The sequence below is a fragment of the Syngnathoides biaculeatus genome, chromosome 15 (genome assembly GCF_019802595.1).
Source record: "Syngnathoides biaculeatus isolate LvHL_M chromosome 15, ASM1980259v1, whole genome shotgun sequence".
NCBI lineage: Eukaryota > Metazoa > Chordata > Actinopteri > Syngnathiformes > Syngnathidae > Syngnathoides > Syngnathoides biaculeatus.
In genome coordinates this window covers 13,376,664-13,397,988 of record NC_084654.1, presented here as the reverse complement: position 1 = coordinate 13,397,988, position 21,325 = coordinate 13,376,664, and the positions used below count along the sequence as shown (strand labels likewise).

Genomic DNA, 21,325 nt, shown 5'->3' with positions numbered 1-21,325 from the left:
AAACACACCGCCTTCTTGATCAGATGGCTCCACGTTGTAACCATAACCAATCAGAGTACGAATGGCCTCCCGAAGGCTGTCGCGGTTTGACTTCTTAGTGCGCTCATCTAGCATGGCGTAAGGGACCAGGCGGGGGTTACGTTTGCTTTTCAGATCCTGGAATCAGCACAGAGCGGAAACATTATGAATGATAAACACGTGATTACTCCCGTAACCAATGTACATCACCTCTCACATCCTATTCTGCCATTATTTATTTAATGATCATGATATAAAAAAAGAAATTGTTGCTGTACTCAGCTTGGCATGTAATTGAAAACAAACTCTACAGTAAACTAGCAAAGTTGCTTTATGACACATAAATGTGTCAATATTTTCCTGTGCCTCCACATTACTGGACATGAGCACTTGCAGACATTGTACCTGCTGGATACCATAGGTCCAACCCTGCTTGATGCGGTCTTTGGCCCACACATTGTGCGCGTTCTCTGCCAGTTTGTCCACCAACAACTCCTGACCTGGAGTCAGTTTCATGTCAGACAAATCCAAAGGGGATGGTTTGTAACCACTTGACATCATGAAGCTAAAAGAAGTTAAAGAAAAAAAAATCATGTGTCAAGTATCCATTTCAAAATACCAAATGACTTAATACTGGAGTTTTAACAGAAAAGAAGACAAAAACCATCCAATCTTACTTACTTCTTTGGGAGTTTAATCTTCTTAAGTGACTCATCAGCAGAGGAATTGACCTGAATGACTCGACAGCCCAGTGCTAGCAGTGTTCTGTGAATGGAAAACAAAACAGTGGCCGGAACATGTTGAATCCCAAATATCACCTCTAGCTCCGACGTGCTGATAAGCACCTCCAAGATTAGTAAATGCTTGTGTTAAATTGTGCATATCTGCCATAATAAAAGTCTAAGGAATACTTAGAGGACTGCACAGAATGCGAAACTGTCTTCACATCCTGTGTATTTTTTTTTCCCCCCATGGACGTCATCCAGAGAGCAGCATTGTTGCCCCAATGTGTCAGCTAAGACGACACATCAAGAATAATTATGGCAAACTCTGGTATTGCGTGCATCATGGAAAGAGTATATACATGAAGCACTTGTAATGGGTCGCAGAGGGACTTTTAGAAGCCAATTTAATTTATGTAGTGAGAGCTGGCAGCAGTTAAGGAGCCGATAACATCTGACCTGGTTTACATGTACATCGGTGCAAATGGAAAATTCAAAACACCCCCGTTGCTCTTAAAAGTTTAGTAATATGAAAGAGGTGTCAAAAAATAATCATTTGCTCAAGTTTATTTTGAGTGGTCAATACAAAAATATAGATTCTTTTGGGCAGACGATGAACATCACTACACTTCATATTCTGGCTGATTTTATTTATGTTACATATATTTAATCCGAAATTGACATTTGGAACTTACGAAATACAGCATTATGTACTGTAATTGATGGTACTTTCATAACAGTCGTAAAATAGCTCTACGATACAAGACATCAGTTCTAAAACACGAATGTACAGTAGTCAGCAATTACATAAAGTTTTATCTGTGGGAAAACATACTAAGGACATGCAGCAAATGAATCTACAATGGTCAACACACTTTAGCGTTTCTGTCGACATCTGCAGGTTGTAGTTCTTTTCGGTCTCGGGCAACTTGGAGAAATCCACCAGGCATGGATGCTGGCGCTTATTATCATCCCTGATCTGTGAGCAAATACAAAATGTGTGTCAACTGAATCTCCATCTCCATGACATTTATTATCACGTATCACAGCACAACACGTCTTGCTACTGTGAGCTGACAAGTGAAGAGAAATGTGTCTACTGCAGGCTGCTGCTGCTGATGAAGTAACAGCCTGCTCTAGTGAACATGTTGTGGGAAAGGAACGAGGGAATACATCCCGTCGTTGTATGACTGAAATACCAAGCGTGAGATGTATTGCCTGTCATTATGCCAAAATCTCCTATTGGCAATACTGCATGGCAATGATCGATGTTGACCAAAACAAGCATGCAGAGATATGCAATTGTGCTTGTGGGTGATGAACACCGGCCAGCTCTTTTGACAACAGTTCAATAACTGTGCAAGAAGTCACTTTACAAGCGGTTTCTCACATGGTTTTATAACAAAAGCTGGTCGTGACTATCACCCTTTTGCAAATTCTTCTTACTTTGCCTCAAAAGAAAATACAGTATTAGTAAAGGAGGGAGGATGTTCATGCATAAACGTATCGTTTGAGTCTTTATTTCTTCCTATTAGGGCAAAACAGGGACTGTATGTTTATTTGTCACTCTGCAATAAACCAAGAGAGCATCAACACATTGCAGGAAATTTTCTTTTATAAAATAAAACATTTAATAATACAAACTATAATCATACTATATACTGGTACACATACGTATAAGTATACACACAGTGTGTTTGCATGTCTACATATATATACACTATATACACATTTGAAACATAAATAAAGTGCACCAATCATAACTCCAGCATTTAATTGGGGCCAATGCAAAGTATTACTCAGTATGCACAGTACTTCAACACCACTGCAAGCTACAATAATAAAGCTGTTGAATTAAAATCTTTGAGTATGAATCAGGACTGAGCTTTCTTTGTCAAGGCAAATCTTTGCACTCTCTCTTTGGTTTTGATCACCTTGTGCAAGTATATCGAATGTTGAAGCCAGCAAGTAGGCATTATAAATGATGTAGTAAAATGTAGTAAAACTAAAAAGATCAAATAAATTTGAGAAACAAGGGCAGTCTAATATATATATATATATATTTTTTTTTTTTTTTTTTTTTTTTTTTTTGAGGGGGACAGTTCCCCATCCCAATATGGAACCAAAACTGGGTATTATTTTTGGGGTAAAACCTCCACACTTTAGGTAAAAAAGCAATACGGCCTCTTACATTTTGATTTTTTAAGCATGTTTTACGACGCTTGCATTATTAATTAAAATCTTAATTTATGTTCTTTGATAAACAGGATAGTGAAATCCGTGCCGAAAAGAAACTAAAGTGAGGATTGCTCTTGGTTTATCGCCGTACCAAAGCTCCGAAATCCTGTTGTGCCCTTGGGTGAAACAAGTCATTTGTGACTGAGTTTACACTGAAAGACGGACGGAAATAAACTGTGAGGAAGCTTCGGACAACATGAGAAGCACTGAGCATGGAGAATGTTGTTTTTCTTTCCACTTACCCTCTTTTGGGCATGAACCGCAAATTATGAGAGAGAAAGCAAGATGACGTACAGGATTTTGTGATAAATTGAAAACTTAAGTTACTACGTTGAACTTGTTAAGATGCTTATTTCTCGAAAAAATGTGGCAAAATTATGCACGGATCATGATTTGTGTGTGTGTGTGTGTGTGTGTGTGTGTGTGTGTGTGTGTGTGTGTGTGTGTGTGTGTGTGTGTGTGTGTGTGTGTGTGTGTGTGTTTATCTTGATGGTGTTTTATTATCATTGTAAATTGCTAAAAGGAATGTTCTCACCTTGCCGTAGGACCAGCCCAGTTCAATTTTATTCATGCCCCAAAGTTCATGAATGTTCTCCGCCAGCTTATCCCGAACTTTCTCTAAATGAGTCGGCATAACAATCTGAGGACGCAACCGGACCAGGTTATTTTTTTCCCCCTATTTGTGAAAGACTTCTCAACATACAGTGAAATAGAGATTCATGTCATCATTTCCTGTTTATTACCTGGCTGGTTTCCACAGATGTCGGAATGAAGGAGGCCTGTGATAAGATGAGGGTGGTGCCAAGCAAGTCCCGGACCCCGTCCACGTCCCTCTTGTACTCCTTAACTGGTTCCACCCGCAACTTCTCTTTGGGCAGGAGGGCCTCATAACAGGGGGCGTAACTTGATGGTGGCAGGAATTTAAAGTCGCCGTGACGACCACCCAACAGGAACCTTACCCTGATGAAATCGAAAAGGGATCATTTCTTAGAATAGGATGGAATACAAACACGGGAGCAGATGAAGCTCACTTTTCCAGTCTAATAATCCGCTTCGGTGATGTCTCAACTGCAGGAGGGACAAGTTTAACTCAAGGGTATTAAAAACAAAGTCTCTATCATCAGAGTTAAGAAGCTCTCCCGAGGCAGCCCAAAATAAAGATTGGAGTAGTAGTGGTGACGTAAAAGCGGTGACGCAAATCATTGGCTGCAGCCCTCAATTATTGAAGACGGGAAATGTGTGTCTTGTGAGACTTTCACCCTCTTCAGCGGGTCAGCGGGTTCTACTGCAAGCATGTCACTTCCCAAATTAAATGCTGCATCTCGACATCATACAGTTCGAAAGAAACCACAAGGGCAGCCAATTTCCGCTTTGATTCATCACAATCGATTATCCTGTACATACAGTTCAATGATGATTTTGACTTGGAGCAGCGTGGTGGACCATGCGTTAAGCAAGTCTGTCTCACAGTCAAACCCTCTGGGTTCAAATTTCAGGTCACATCTTTCTGTGTGGCGTTTTAGCGTTTTCCCTGTTTTTGCAAGCTTTTCTTATATTCCCAAAACATCCATCCATTTTCTTTGCCACTTATCCTCACGAGGGTTGCGGGGAGTGCTGGAGCCTATCCCAGCTTTCAACGGGCAGGAGGCAGGGTACACCCTGAACTGGTTGCCAGCCAATCGAAGAGGAACATCGAGACAAACAGCTGCACTCACAATCACACCTAGGGGCAATTTACAGAGTCCAATTAATATTGCATGTTTTTGAGATGTGGGAAGAAACCGGAGAGACGGGAAGAACATGCACACTCCACACATGCAGGGCCAGCATTGAACCCGGGACCTCAGAACTGTGAAGCCAATGCTTTACCAGTTGAACCACCATGCCACCATATTCCTAAAACATGCTAAGTTAATTAAAATCTACATTTCTGCAGACTAAAGCTATGCCAATGAACAATAAAATCATTAATATTAATTTATTTTGTAAGGTTAAAATTTCCTTTTTTATTAGATTGAATTGAATGTTGAGGAAAGAGAAGGAGCAGAATTGTTGAAAAATATAGTTTGAGTCATGCCGACAACCACAAAATCAACCTTGATAAACAAAGCAACAGATTTAATACAATTGCTGTAAACTATTTCAGGGCTCTGTTGAGTTAAATCAGCAGTGCAAAAAGCTGAGAGTCCCCATGAAAAACTGGCTGAGCTTGAAAATGCATTTGTTCAAGTCAATCACACTATCAGTGGTCGCCACAGCAACAGAACCGAAGCCAATTTTATTATTTTTTTCTCCAATCTCAAGGCTTTGAGGATGCATGTGTGCATTTGGAATGAGGAGGCGGATTAAAGGGACTTTCAAATACGCAGGATTTTGTGAGAGTGGATTGTATGTCTGGCTGTCTCATCTTTTTGTGCTTGTCTGCACTCTTCGTGTTTTTCCCTGACAAAAACAAATTAAAAAGAACTCACTTGACACCCGCAGAGAAGCTGACAACAGGGAAAAAGAGTCCGTCCGTGTTGAAGTTTTCAAACATGCCCTGAACGGGCTGCCCGTTGATACGGAAAGAGATGCTGGGAGCTCCGAGGTCGAGGCAACAGCTCACCACATCCTCCGAGGTGAGGATGTGCTGGTTGAGGGATGCAACTGCCCGGGGGATGCGACCTAGGAAACATATGGATATCGTCCTTCCAGTGTTCTGGTTCTGTCTGAACTCTGATAATCTCAAATGAGTCAGGGGTCAAATGAGTCACACGATGATCCCACCTGACCAGAGGTGCAAGCCATCAAAACCGTACGAATAGAGGTCGTCTCCCACGCCGTTGCCCCCCCAGCCCTCACCCCCTCCAGGGTAAGGTGCGTAGCCCTTGTTGTTTGCCCACCCTACTCGCAAGTGTGAGGGTTCACTGGTCACGAAGTGGTCCACCTGGTCAATCATTAGCTCGTAGTACCACTTCTTATACTGAGCAGAGCCCTCGCTCACTCCGAGGAAGATGTTCGGTCTCATGCTGGCAAAGGAGAAAAGAGGTCAAAACCCCACACAGTCACTTTCATTAATTATGTTCTTTTTTTCTCAGAGCTAATTAAATGTTTACCATCACTTGTTTTGTGTAGTAGCTAGAAATAAATATCTTAAGACAGAGCAACCTGACAAACACATGTTGAGTAGTGAAACTGATGTTGGGGAGAAAAAAAAAATCTTAATTCTCTAATGACAGTTCTTGAGTGAGCTTTGGTGGAGGTGTGTCGAGAGGCGGGATACACACACGAGCAATAATTGAATAAATCATGAGATTTAGGGCACGGTGAGGTTCCGAACAGGTCGTTCATTCATCATCAGAATAAAAAGTAATAGTGATTCCCAACACCTGGATTTTGGGCCCTAAAATTCTGGCAGTTGCACATCTATAGTTCTCAAGTTGCTAATCCATTTTGACCATGTTTGGCCTTGGCAGATGTATCCTGAATGCCATCCCAGTTGTAACACTAACTGCATTAACATCACTCGCTAGCTGGACTGAAGTTGATATCTGGCACGTAAAATAGGATCGTAAACCTTTGGACGTCATTGACCAGCTGGGTTTGTAGCAGCAGGTCCCTCTTGGGCAGCAAGTGATCACAAATGAGGTTCTGATTGGTTCGCACGGCGACGCCATTGCACACACACAGCGAGCAAAGCACATCAAGAATCTGAAGGCAGAGGGGTGGTAGGAGCCAGAGAGAAAGAAGGGGCAGCAAAATCAAATATTAACTCCAACAGTAACTCTAATCAGATGTCATCTAACACTTGAAGTATGCCCTACTGACCTTGTGGTTGCGTCCATGTTTGTATAGCAGCGATATGATAGCCTTGATGTGTCCTTTCTGAATCATGTTGAGAGCCTCTGGGCTCTCAATTAGAATGCAGTGCAGAACTTCTAGAATCCCTACAGGTATTCATTAGTTAGTCGGCAACAAATGATCTAGCAGTTCACCCATTTTAGGGTATCATTCTCAAAGCAAACAATGACAACTTTGATTCAATATGTTTAATAATGCAACATAGAAGGATGTGCAATATGTACGAGAATGACAACGAGCTTACCTGAAGAAGACTCGAGTCTCTCCAGCTTGCTAACAAGCCAATCCAAGTTGTTGGAAAACTGAGTGCAGTTGTTCCTGTTTCCTCTGATTAACGCTGCTGCATGACATCAGGAAAAAGGGCGTGTTAAACGGACAGAGAAGTGATGGAAGGGAGACAAATAAAGGCAGACGCAGACACTTGAAAATTGACATTTGATGGGCAACAAAAGTGCAAAAAAAAAAAAAAACAGACAAGCCGAGAACTCACATATACACATAAGAGTATTTGTATGGACTATCAAAAAGGCAGACAGCCAGGAATTTGACAGAGGCATCCTATATCCACTTATCACTGCTCAGGAGCAGATGTGGAGGTGGAGGAGGCGGACTGAACGGATAAAAGATGAGACTTGACTGGAACTGTAATACAACCTGTTAAGTAAAATGAGAGAAAATAAGCCTATGAAGGACGCAAGATGAGCGTGAGGAGCAGCATCAGCATGAGAGGAAGACAGTCACGTTTAGGACTTTGGCTGTCCACATGATCTCCTGTAAAACCTGAAATATAATACTTATATAAAGGATACCATTTTCCACACTTAAATCTTTTCATGTGAGTTACTAAGAGATATATTCCCGTCAAACAAAATTTGTTATACAGGGGAAAACAGGGCAATCACTCCTGCCTCAGTTCACTGAATTTGTGAGGAATCAGATGAGGGGAACATTTATGAGTTTGCAAGCTGACCCTTCTAAATCCCCACAACTTTAGAATCAATCCCTAGTCTGCAGAGTCAGTAAGTCGAGTGTTATTTAACGCGGCTATTTGCGAAACGAAGCAGGGAATTGTGTATGTGCCTTATGTTTATTTAATGTTCTTATAACTTACCCAACAGCTCATAAAGCAGATTGAGGATGTCTTTCCATGCTTCTCCGGCCTCTGCCCCAGCACACTCCCCAAAGTGAGCCACACTGTTGTAGACATTCAGACGGTCTATGCAGTTGGACACAAGCGTCAGCATGCCCTACAAAATGAAGCCAACCAATAACTTGAGATATATGCTTTTATCTCGCACCATAGCCTGAAATTTGAAGCTGGAGCCTATCACAGCAGACTTTGGGCGATAGGTGGGAAACATCCTGGACTGGTCACCAGTCAATCACAGGGCACATGCAGTTTTTGACAAATTCACATCTATATTCATAGTTATATGCATGTTTCACTCTTCAATTAGGATAAGATGCATGTATTTGGAGTGTAGGACAGAGACAGAATACCCAGAAAAAATATCCACACAAGCAGGGAGAGACCATGAAACCGACACAGAACTGAGATTCAAATCCAGAACTTCAGAATTGTGAGGCAGCGTGAGGGGGGCGGTGAACTGCTTGGAAAAGTGATAGCCTGCCCCATGCACCAGAAATACCACACAATATCACATAAATTTATTGAGGAGTTGTGGGGAGGTGAGTAGGCCAAAGAAAATAAGAAGTGTGCGTACCATCCAACCACATGGATCTATCTGTCTAGAAAAAGATCAAATATACCATTCACACATTAACGTCTAATAAGGTAGCATTGCAATTATAAAGGCAATCGTCTATGGCTTGACTCCTGAACTATTTGGTGCTGTTGTCATGGGGATTTATGCTGCACGGCGAGTATCTCCATTGATCAACTATGCTAAACGCACCAAATGGAAATTGCTGATGATTTATAATGCCAGCAAAATTCCCCAGTCAGCTGTCAAGAGTGATAAATTGACCTTGTGGGTGTGAATTTAAAGGGGTGGTTCAAAGATTACTCCTAGAGGACAGAAGATAATGAAATATGTCCAATTTTTACATCATATACTGAGACATTTTTAATATTTTTGATGCGGTGACATTGATTGTTTGGTTTTTGGTGCCCCTCAAAGTTAAGGAGACTTTGGATTCTAAACGTCTCTGCCCGCCCCCTTTCAGCTTGCAGCTGACATTTGGTAATTGATGAAAGCAATTTGGGTGCTGGAGACTCTGCACAAAGCATCGGTGCGTTCATGCCGGCCTCGCACTGTACCGCAGCTGCTGACGTCTTCTATTGCACTGCCTCCAATCACACAAAATGTTATTGAAACTCACACCACAACACATGAACATATGCATTGTTCCCATTGTTTATTGGTGCAGCCGCTTAAGTAAAATTGCTTCACACGACTTTCTTGAGGTACTCTGGCTTTCTCACACATTAAAAAATTATGCATGTTGGGTTAATTGAAGACTCTAAATTGTGTGAAATTGTGTAAAGTGTGAACATTTCTTAGCAAAAATGTGCACTGGTAATTGACTGGCGGCCAGTCAAGGGTGAACCTTGCCTCTCGATCAAGTCAGCTGAGAAAGGGTCCAGCTCATCCGTGACCCCAATGAGGACAAGCTCTGCAGAAAATGCATAGCTGGTTACATTACAAGGAAAACCGGATTGGAACACTTGGGAGTTGGACCCATCTTCCACACCACACTCATGCAACCATGCCCTTATGGACCTTGCACTATACACTTGGGCACAATATTGTGTATGGTGGTCTAAACCCCTGGAAAAATGAAAAACACAAATATGTGGACACTGAGGTTTCCCAAAACTATATGTACATCAATGATTTCCTGGTCTGCTTTGAAAAAAAAAAAAAAGAAAGAAAAAAACCTCACTTCCTGTTTGAAAAGATTCTGTCTGTTTTTGAGGGAGCGTAGCTTGATCTGCCTCTCTTCATGCTCCAACTCAGCATCAGGGAGCTGAAAGTAGGTGATGAGGTCATTGAGGGTTTGGAGCACCTCCTCAATGGGCAGAGCCACAAGTGCCTTGTTCTTCAAACCCAGACAATCCAGATCTCTGGCAAAGAGACACAGATGTGCAGAATCTTCATCACGTGGAGACAAAATAATCGCCATTGTATAATAAACCCACTTAATGAAGACGGGCTGTGATAACAAACATGATGTTTAACCCTGCGGGTGCATCCATGCTAAAATCCTGATTTCCACTGGCTGGCTAAAAATAGCTCCTGACGTGTGCATGGGAGGAGGCTGAGGGGATTTGTGTGTCACCACCTCAGGGACGGCTGATACAATCTCACATGTTTCGCCCATCAGTGCTTATAATTCCACACATGGGACACAAGATGGGAAGGCTTGATGAAAAATGAAGGGAGTCAGCGCATTCTCTTACACATGCCCCCCTTTCCTTTATTTTATCGTGTACCATATGCGGACGGGGCACATTTCCTATTTGGAAAAGCATGAATGGACAACTGACTGACTGAGCTCTTAGATGCTGTGGGACCTCACAGCTTAATTCAAATATTTTCACAATCTGTAGGAGTATTACAGCGGCACGGTGTCGCAGCTGTAGAGCATTGGCCTCACAGTTCTGAAGACCGGGGTTCAAATCCCAGCACCCACCTGTGTGGAGTTTGCATATTCTCCCCACGCCTAGGTTTTCTCCAGGCACTCCCGCAACCCCCGTGAGGATAAGTGACTGAGAAAATGGATGGATGGATGGATGGATGGATGGATGGATGGATGGATGGATGGATGGATGGATGGATGGATGAATGGATGGATGGATGGATGGATGGATGGATACGAGTATTACATAATGACTTGGAGCACTGAGCAAATATATGTGGGAGGAAATTGTAGTTCACCGCCAGGATAAACTGCGACAGACCCTCATAAAACCAGCACATGAAATTTCTTTGACAATTTGAGTATCATGTAATACAAATCCAAAGCACTTTCACGTACCTGATGAATTTGTTGAAGAGAAGCGTGGTGTTGCGGATGATACGCGCTGCTCGAGATTCTTCATGTTGACAGCGCTGCAGTGTCAAGCCATCGTCCATGTGACCTTCAGAATGCAGACACGCCTTTCCGAGGAAGAAATTAACACGGGAAATTGGCATGAGGAAAAGCTTTTTAATGGTGAGGCGGCTCTCGGGATGTCTAGCTTTAGATGAAGGGACACGTTGTCATCGATCCTCATTCATCAGTTTATGGGAAACGTTATATTTAGTCAAGGCTGAGATCCAATCTTATAAACATTTCAATCAACTCATTATTCCACAAATAATCATGTTGTCCACGTAAATTCATTTATTTAGTCATTTTGTATGTTTCTGGCAGCTGTACATTCCAAAAAGTGTGCGCTTTAGTTACTACACTCACTCGTCTTTTGAGAGGACCCAAACGTGCAGATTTGACATCAGGCGCCTGGTAGGACAGCCACAGCCCCGTGGCCACGTGCATTATGAAGCTGAGGGAGTCTCCATATTTTATCTCTGCTACACCCATTCCCTCAATGTCCCGCTTGGGGCTCTGCTCAAGTTTTTCCTGTAAAGGGGAGGAAAAAGAGCAAATGATGATGATGTCAAATCAAAAGACAAGAGGTGGAAACACACATCCACGCAAGTGCTGGGATTTCACAAAGTAGCCATCATGTATTCAAACTGCAACTCATTGTTCATATTTCAATCAAAAAAAAAAAAAAGGGGACGAAACATTAACCTGGTGTTATGGGTTGAGTTAAATGACAAAAGAAAGTCCAGTGATAAATGAAAGCATTCTAGCTTGAACTCCATACTGGGGGTGTCACTAATTTCCACCACTTAGTAGCTTTTATGCTATCTTATATCCCATTAAACAAACTCGAATGGTGACTTTAGTTGGAGGTGGAAAGTTCAGCTACATTAATCTTAATGGTAGCTTCTGCTAGTTGGAGCACGCTACTAATTTTCATTGCCCTTGAAAAATAAATGGTTTCCTAAGTCAAGATGAGTGGGTTGTTCTTTTGCAAATCCTTGCTGCTGATCCGTTGCGGCTATCTCTCAGTGGACTTTATTTAATAAGGAATCGTGCGACAGTTGATCCTTCGTGACAGGGGTCACATTGTAGATTAAAAACATGCATGTTTGTGTGACTTTGCCTTACCTTAGAAGCTCTGAAGCAGAAGGCAGTTGAGATTGTGTCAGACCTCTCCCGGTCCTGAAGCACCAAGCCGCGGTCCTCAGTCAGGGCCAAGTAATGACCAGTCGTCAGGTGCCGCAACCGGAACGGCTGCCCCCAGCGGATGTGGCTCCCACTCCAGCTAAATTGCAACATGCGCATACACACCAAGATGTCACGACAATATGGATCGTTTGGATTTCATTTTACAAGCCCTGACACCCTATTATGCACAAATTAGTCAATCTGAGAATTGCTCCCAGCTCTTAATTATCAAGAGTGTCGTGCGATTATGTAGCGTAATTAGCAAATAGCTGAAAACATTTGACTAATTATGCTGTTTAATCATACGTGGAGGTTATGGCAACAAGAAAAGACAGGATTGAAGAAAATAAAGAAAAAGAAAACAGGAAAGTGTTCAGAACCTACCTGATCCGGAGTGGCTCCAGCCTCCATAACGACCTCGCTTTCACACCGGCTTTACCCATTTCATAGTTGACTATCCTGCAAAAAGAAGAGATGCATTAGTTGGTAAAGAAACTATGTGTTTTAAATTTGCAGACACTACTATACAGACAAAGTCATCTGTTGTGAGAAAAAAAAAAGTATCCGTTGGCTGTCTTCTGTCACACAATCACCGGAAGGATGCTTGACACATAAACCCATGAACAATCAAGCCTGGCGTGTAGTGATTTGCTGAAAGGTCTGTTCAAAGAGAGACATGCACCCCGCGATAAGCCGTAGCAACACCCTCTATCAAGGAGTAACACCAAAGACTTGGCTCATCACTTCGAGGGACATCTTAGAGAGAAATGCATGAGGTGTTTTCTCCTTTGGTGAAATTTCAAGGGCACAAAAAGAGGAGAAGCCAAAAATGGAAATTACTATTCAATAGTGCTGCTCGCAATTGCCATGCTTTGCTCTAAAAATAGACCCAGTGTGTGCATGTCTTTGTGAATGTGTGCCAGGGAGGAAGATGCATACAAAAAATGTTGGTCTCGGAAGACTTTCAACAAGATGTTGATCATGTGTCTGTGGTTATTTTTGTACATTCATCCATCAAGTCATAGGTCACTGATATTCGATGCAGAGGCGCCGCTAGGGATTTGGGGCCTAATGAAAAAATATCACAATAATGGTATAAGGAGGGGGAAAAAAAATTTCTATGGCCCGTAGCTGTCAGTCAGGAGCAATTCCAATTTCTCCTGCTTATGGCACCCACTTTTGATGGAGTTGAAGTCAGTCCTGGACCAAGACTGTGCCATATTTTTCATCCCATAATGTCCATCTGTTCTGTATCAGAAGCAGGCAGATAAACTGGATATAACAATAACAAGCCAGCCTTATTGTGGCCCTATGAGAGTTTTGATGGGTTGCAGGAGAGCACAGGTCCAGCTGTTGTTGAATGTTGAATGTTAAAATGGCACAGACCTGTTGGAGATGTGCTAATAAGCTTGCTGGCTACTGTCAATGTGCCCTTGAGCAAGGCACTGGACCCACGCCACACATCCCCATTTCAAGGTGTCTAGCATATGTTGTTCACCTCCTTCCCTGTGAATCTCGGCTGGGATGCCAGCCTTGGTGTTATCTAGTTCTCCATGTGGTCCGAAAAAAAATATGCAGCAGAGTGTGAGTTCACATTTTATGAGGTCAAAATGTGTAGGCTCTTCATCATCACCTGTGTGTGACATCAGAACACAAGCAGTTGATCTCTTTTTTGGACTTCGTACCTCTGCTGCTCTTCACTCTGATCTGAGCCAGGGATGGTAACCACCTCGTCATGCCCATGAAACAGCCGCATCACATGGCCACCCAACAGGTAGCCTGTAGGGGAATAGGACAGAAATGGAAAAAAACGGACACTTGACCTTCAATGTCTCCGTTAATTGCCGCAACAGTGTGGGAATGTTTAAGATGAGAACAAGTGATATTGCAGAAAGGGAGATGATAAATAAGAAAGAGAATCACTAAAAAAAACTGCAATGCGTTTCAGGTCCATGACACATTTTTAATTATAACTTAATTTCATAAGTAATGCTGTTTTATTTATTTTGGCATTATTCCTTTTGCAATTGTTTCCATTATTATAGCAGGTGGTAAAAGAGGTGCTGGCTGAGGCAACTGCTGTCTTCAATGTTATTAAAAAGAAATCTAAATAAAATTGTGATTTTATTTTTTCCTTCTTGTTTCATGTTTGCAGTATAAGTGATTTGTTCTAGACTGGTGAACTCTAAGGCAATTAAAAAGTGTCTTGAAAATGCCCCCCAATGAAATTAGGACCACATAATTGCAGGGGTTTTGGCTCAGGGCTCTACCTTCCTCGATGTTGCTGCCAGAGCAGATGGGATGAACGTTCCACAGTGTCTGCATGAAGGATGCGTCCACCTGGATGTTGCCATTGGAGATTGACAAGTGCTGTAGAATACAAGAGTGAGCTCTGTGTTCAATCTCAATGTGGGTAACCAAACATTAACAGTAGATGGGAAGTCAGTAGTTACAATGTTTGATGAAAAACAAGGGTGGAAATAAGTAAGGTCCATAATTTACATCATACAGTATGCTCACCAATCGTGTACATTCTATGGACACTCTTTGCATAAAAACATATTCTGCGATAGAACTGGATTACCACCAACCTCCGGCTATCCATTCTTATGTCTTTCTATATTTCAGGGTACAGGCACCATCTCATGAAGATGTATGTAAACAATAATAACAATCTGATTGGCAAATACAATAATGCTTTTGAGTGGTATTCATCTCGTGATGTTTTTATTATTGTAGTTGTATCTTCCAGTAGTTTGGAATTACACTGTATCATACTAAGAGCTAGTTGTAATATTTTCATTATCATGAGGTTTTAAAAGAGGGAAATCAACATAATGGAAAACGCTCAGTACACTTGCACACAATTACAAACTATCACAACAGTAAAAATAATCTGACACTAGGGTCAAACAAAACCTTGTTATCCTTGCAAAAACGATTTTGTGATACATCTCTTGCATCAGATTAATTTGCACCTAATACTGTGACCGGAGAGTGTGTCTCACACTCCAGCAAACAAAGTGAGTAGCAGCTGTGTCCTGATCACACGTTCTCCCCAGAGTACCGTGTAGCCCTAAGGATCTACATGTCCCCACAAACTAAAGTATGGGTGACAGCGAAGACAGATTGCCAGATTGACATTAGTGACTACAAGGCACTCCCATTATTGTAGGCCACGCCCTTTCTGCCACGGGGATGCTATAACCATCTCCATGGATCACTGAGACTGTGTTCAAACGGCTTCAAGTGTGCTGTTCTATCGTGCAAAGATCAGGGAGCAAAATGTGGTGTAATATGGAACAAAGGCTTGCAGAAGTGCGTAACGGGGTTGGGACACTGGCAATAACAGCACAGACCTCGATCTCTTTTTAAAAAGCACTGACAGCTCCGCGGTATCAATTAATTCGCAACAACGTGGAGATCTTGCAAAAGACATTTTATCACTTCAAGGAAACTTTTTTTCAAACACAAACTGCCACCTCACCACTTGCTGTGGTCACCACACTACTTTTCTTGAAGACCAAAAAGATGATTTCAAATATTGATCATGAAATAAAAATATGTCAAAATATATTACTATTTTTGTGTGGTCTGGATAAAAATGATATATTAATGACAAGAAAAGTTGTTTCATCTATCTGTAAAGTCTGAATCCATGATGTCCTTCCAGTCTGGGTGCTTAACACGATGTCTTCATCCACTAACTTGCATTTGACAGGCACAGCGGCTCATTTTTGATGCGATAGATGGTTGGATGCGACACATTCCAGCACCCCGACGTGAGCAACATCACTTTTCTGTGCACTGTGATCACAGCGCTTTGGCCTTGGCGCAATCCTTGTTTAGGGACATGTCAACATCTGATTGAATCGAGGTCGCCAACCTCCATTGGTGGAATTACTATTTATTTATGACTATTAAAAGTATTAGTTGTAGTATTGTTAATGATTATAAAAAGCGTTACATCTCATCTTACCTCTGCAATTTGGAAAGGAAATTCGCTAAGAGTTGTTGTTATCTTATTATTACTGCTTCCAAAAGTTCTCTTCTAATTTAGATAAACTTGATGAGTCAACCAATGTTCGACAACTTTTATTCTCCAGACATTGTTGGTGAACACCACTGGTGATCATTAAGAAAACCACTGTGATGTGAACATGACAAAGAAGAGAGACTTACAAGATAGCGCTCAGAGGACACGCTGACGAGGATGAGGTCATCACCAATCCGCACCTTCTCGCCTTCTGATCTCTGCTTGGAGGCGGGGTGGATTGTCCACCAACACGCTTCACCTAAAGTGATAAACACATTTACATAAATTAGATGGCATCCCACTGTTAGCACTCAAATACCAATTTAGGTTATGGTAAAAGAAAGACGTGGCACAATTGTAACAGAGAGGTGGCCGCACATCTACGGCAAAGACTGGAAAAACAGAGCTACGCAAATATGATGTTGGACGAGCACAAGATTATAAAATGTCTTGGAGGGATGTAATCAGCTCTGACAAAAGAAATACGATTTCCATCCTCAGCATCCTGCAGCGAATATTCACAGTGATGATAAAAAGGCACACGGTGAAATTTGCTCAGGAGTAACCAAGAGATGGATCAAGAGCTGGGGGAGGTGTCGAGAGAGAATCTGCGGAGGATAAAAACAAACTAGAGAAGCTTCTTTTTATTACTATTATTATTATTATTATTATTTTGTACCTGTTGAGTCCTCCTGCAGGCCAACATCAAATGATAGCTTATCGGTCTGTGACCTAGATGTCTTCAAACAGGCCAGGTACTGCGGTCAACACACAAAAATCAAGCATTCAATTGCCATGTGTGTGTTACATGTTGAAATTTTCCATGACACACTGCCAACTGCAAAAGGAGCAGTGGGAGGGGAACTTCCCCCAAATGATCCACCACAAAGTGCTGTCAACAATGAGTTAGCCACAACCACCCCACACAAATTGGAGGAACCCAGTGTTTCATAATACAGCAAATTGTCTGTTTGGGTAATGTTGTATATTGTTGCCAATTGGAAAAAGATAAATATCAATTTCGATAACAAATGCTTGTCCTTTACTTTTCCTAGTATGTATGCTAAATGCATATGTAGAAAAATATATAGCGTAAAAACCATTGCCATGATTTATATCATATAAATGGTATGCAGTTTCTTACCATGGAACTGAAGGAGTGCCGTAGGAGGATGGCATGTCCGTATAGCAGAGTCTTGTGACCACCACTCTGCGCTGCCTGAGGACATCATTTACACAATGGCATCATTATATCAATTACACGTCGCTGAAGCTACAATATATGACCTAAGAGAGAACCTCCTCACAGACAAAGACGGCCTCATGCTGGGCATACATATCTCTGGGAAAGGGTCGTCTCCCGATGAGATACTGTATGTGCAAGGATACAGGGTCATCTTTCCAGCAATCTAACATGAGGAATGTGGGAAGGATGCTCGACTACGCTCAGTCATGGCAACATTCGCAGGGAATGACTCCACCGATTGCAGAGTTTAAGATGCAGGAAGGGAACGGATGATATTACGAAAGGTGAAGTTTTGGTGCTGGTTTTCTTCATATGGCAACTCCTATATTACTCACCTTTCTTATCAGCCTCTAGGAAGCATTAAGGTAAGACAAGAATTTCATTATTCTAAGTCTTTTTATGTCACCATGCTTGGTGCAAATGTCCTACAAAATATCTGTCTGTAAGTGAATATTCAAGAAAATGCTCTCTGTCACACTAAAAATCTTTAATCACGAAAATGACATGGGAAAGGAAGACTATAACATATTGCTATGAATCTCCGAATGGCATTCCAGTTTGTGACATATATAAAATGTGGAGGACAGTGTGGATTTGGTGACGCTGAGATCAGGACACTCGAGTTCTTTAACATCAAACTCATCGTGTCTTTGTTGGGCCGTGTTATTTGCACTGGGTCACCATCATGTTGGACCATAAAGGGCTCTTAAAGAAAATGTCCTTACAACGTTGGGACTAAGCACGGACTTTTCCAAAATGCTTTAAAATGAAGATTTGCGGCAACTAAACGGTCCAAGCCTCCTGCTGCTAACAGATCTCTTAAGTGGTGAAATGATATCTCCCACAACTTTTGTCCATGGGATTGATAGTTGAAAGCATTCGCCCATTCAGAGTTCTTACTTATTCCAGTCTCTCTATATACAATGTGCACCTTCACTGACTATCAGCACAACAGCCAGGCAGTGATTTGATGCTGACTGCAGCGATGGCTTCCAGGCATTTTGTGCAGCAGGCTACCACTCAAATTGTTGAGGAATACTGAGTTTAATGCAGTGAGACACATCCAGCTGCAATCACCACGACCAATAAATCCAAGGCCCCCACCCCTATACCACTGTGAGGCAGTCATCTATATAGACGGAGCACAGTGAAAGTGAACAAGGCACACAAACACTTACATGCTGCTGCCACAATTACTAAAATGAGAAAATGCATCAGCTGTGGCTAATTAAAGCATAAGGGCAAAGCGTTTTTGATTAAATGGATATAAAAAGACGTGGATGGTGTAGAATGTCGTGCAGCTGTTGACCACAAGTGACGTATTTAATCCCGCAGCGTGACATCTGGCAGACCAAGGCTTCAACGTGCAGAACTCCTGCTGCTGTTTGTTTTATTAGCCAAACTCTACTATGCTCTGGAAGTAGCCACAAATAGAGCAGGGAAGGTGCACATTGGATATCTTCAGGGCATTGCTGTCTCTTTGATGGACTGATCCTATCCTGCTGCTGGATAACGAGCTCTGTGTGGTTGGCATGCTTTTGGTATGTTATCTTGGAAGTTTTTCATGGTCCCCCTAGTGTCTCTTGGCTAAATAAGAGCCGACCAGCAATGTGCTTCAGACAGCTTCTATCGATCAGCCCATCTGTTCCAACCTCTATTGATTTCAGTGCCTTGGCCTAGACATATTCAACCTTCAGCTCCTCTGTGATGGTGCTTCCTTCACTGATATTTCAGCAAAGGCGAAGAGTGACAAAGGGGCACACACTATGAATAACAGATATGCACAGGTGGAGAAAAATGCACACGATAGTATTGCACAAACTAACAAATTAGGCCTTGTATTTGCAACTAGATGCTGTGTAAATCTAACAAAAATATTTATTCGTCACTATACTGAAAACTCTGTTAAATTATGACCTCTGTGATGAACATTAGATTAGCATTACAGTGGATTTGATTTCCATTGATCCATTTTCTTTTGCCGCTTATCCTCACGAGGGTCCCGGCGAGTGCTGGAGCCTATCCCAGCTGTCAACAGGCAGGAGGTGGGGTATCGCAGGGCACATTGAGACAAACAGCCGCCCTCACAATCACACCTAGGGGCAATTTTTTGAGAGTGTCCAATTAACGTTGCATGTTTTGGGGATGTGGGAGGAAACCGGAGTGCCGGGAGAAAACCCATGCAGGCATGGGGAGAACATGCAAACTCCACACATGCGGGGCCGGGATTAAAGCCGGGACATCAGAACTGTGGGGCCAACACTTTACCAGCTGACCCACCGTGACGCTTGGATTTGTTTATTTTAATCCAAAATTTCCTGCTTTCAGTGTCGGAATTATCAACATGAATTGGTACATTTTGTATATATTTGTATATTCTCATCTATATTGCAGAGGATCAGAAAATGGACGGATAGATGGATGGATGGATGGATGGATGGATGGATGGATGGATGGATGGATGGATGGATGGATGGATGGATGGATGGATGGATGGATGGATGGATGGATGGATGATGGATGGATGGATGGATGGATGGATGGATGGATGGATGGATGGATGAATCCCATTTGAAAGATAATCTTAAAGTGGACATACATTATATTGCCAATGTAATCACTCACTTCCTTTGACTCAGATGTGAATTCACTGTGATTTCTGCCATATAATGCTCATTTTTTTTTTAATTCAAATGAATTGTCAGGTCAATAGTATGCATTATATAAAAGATATAGGAGAATTTAAATAAATCTTTCATATATATATATATATATATATATATATATTATAAAAGTATGTCAACGAGAAGTTATGAAAAAGGCTATGGCGCACCTGTGAAGTGGGATGGATTAGCACAACAAAGGAGAAAGGCTCAAAGATTTAGACAGATTTATGAACAATATTTGAGGGAAATGGCCTTTTGTGTAGGTAGAATATATATTTTTAGAGCCACTCACAAAAATGGGAGCAAAAAAAGTGTTGCATTTGTATTGTTGTTCAGTGTAGGCTGAAGGGTTTTCCAGAATTTTGAGGTCAATTTTGGGGATGCGTATTATAGATGGGTGCTTATTATACATACGAAATTACAGTAAGTGACATCCGATTCCTTATCTATAGGGTTTAAGAAGACGTGATTGACATAGGTTTATGTTGTAACAGGAGGGGGCCATTTCCAAACTGTTCCCACAAATTTGCAAATGCCCAAAACATTCATCCCTGAGCTCTAGTGAAAGGAACTCTGAATGTGTCAGCATTACCAAGAGATTTCGGACACTCAAACAGTTTTGGGATTACCCCTTCCAGTGCCAACCGGGTCTGTGCAACAGGGTCCAAAGGTCAGTGGTGTAATTGGAGGGGGTCCGTGAAAATAAAATACCTTTTGAAAAGATCTTATGACATTTCTAAAGCTAGGATGATTTTACTTAAATGTGACTGAGATCTTTATGTGCATATAGAACTACAGTGGGTACAGACTTTATTTCTCTAAATCCATCTGTTTCACAAGAGTAATTAATTGTGTTTTAGTAAGATGACTTGCCCTATTTGCAATGTTGAAATCGGAGGGTCCTCAGGGTGAATCAAGAATTTGCAAGTGGTCCCGGACCTTAAAAAGGTTGAAATCCACTAGACCATGTCTAAATAGGCATTACCTCTGTAGTTTATATTTTGAGCTGCCTTCTGCCATAGCTGTGGCCTGTAATTCCATGCCAGTACACCCCAGCAGTGGCAGAACCAATGGTCTCAGATGCCGACAGGCACCCCTTTGCAGCTGTAAAGCTGCAACCCTCACACATCCATTTATCTGGGATGTCAAGGCGATGAATAGGAGCCGCTAACTGCTGAAGATTTACTGGGTTTCTCAACATCATTAGCTGTGCTGTGACATTAAGGAGTCAACTGGCGCAAAAGCTGAGAAGACTACTTGTGCAAGTGATGACGAAAATCTTTTTTTTTGTGAGCTGAATCATAATAGAGAGGGC

General features: G+C 41.9%; 1 protein-coding gene across 1 annotated transcript in view; it reads right to left on the bottom strand.

The window, feature by feature from the left end:
- Positions 1-21,325, bottom strand: part of LOC133512898 (ryanodine receptor 3-like) — a 90,312-nt gene that overhangs the window by 49,538 nt on the left and 19,449 nt on the right. The window contains exons 4-25 of the mRNA XM_061842964.1: positions 17,243-17,317; positions 16,778-16,856; positions 16,245-16,357; positions 14,333-14,432; positions 13,748-13,841; positions 12,447-12,521; positions 12,003-12,159; positions 11,241-11,405; positions 10,821-10,942; positions 9,726-9,906; positions 7,930-8,065; positions 7,063-7,158; positions 6,786-6,904; positions 6,535-6,668; positions 5,745-5,986; positions 5,450-5,642; positions 3,722-3,938; positions 3,514-3,618; positions 1,616-1,719; positions 700-783; positions 424-583; positions 9-156 (exon numbers count right to left, since the gene is read on the bottom strand). Coding sequence (XP_061698948.1) covers positions 9-156; positions 424-583; positions 700-783; positions 1,616-1,719; positions 3,514-3,618; positions 3,722-3,938; positions 5,450-5,642; positions 5,745-5,986; positions 6,535-6,668; positions 6,786-6,904; positions 7,063-7,158; positions 7,930-8,065; positions 9,726-9,906; positions 10,821-10,942; positions 11,241-11,405; positions 12,003-12,159; positions 12,447-12,521; positions 13,748-13,841; positions 14,333-14,432; positions 16,245-16,357; positions 16,778-16,856; positions 17,243-17,317 — 2,899 coding nt within the window. The remainder of the gene's footprint in view (positions 1-8; positions 157-423; positions 584-699; positions 784-1,615; positions 1,720-3,513; positions 3,619-3,721; positions 3,939-5,449; positions 5,643-5,744; positions 5,987-6,534; positions 6,669-6,785; positions 6,905-7,062; positions 7,159-7,929; positions 8,066-9,725; positions 9,907-10,820; positions 10,943-11,240; positions 11,406-12,002; positions 12,160-12,446; positions 12,522-13,747; positions 13,842-14,332; positions 14,433-16,244; positions 16,358-16,777; positions 16,857-17,242; positions 17,318-21,325) is intronic.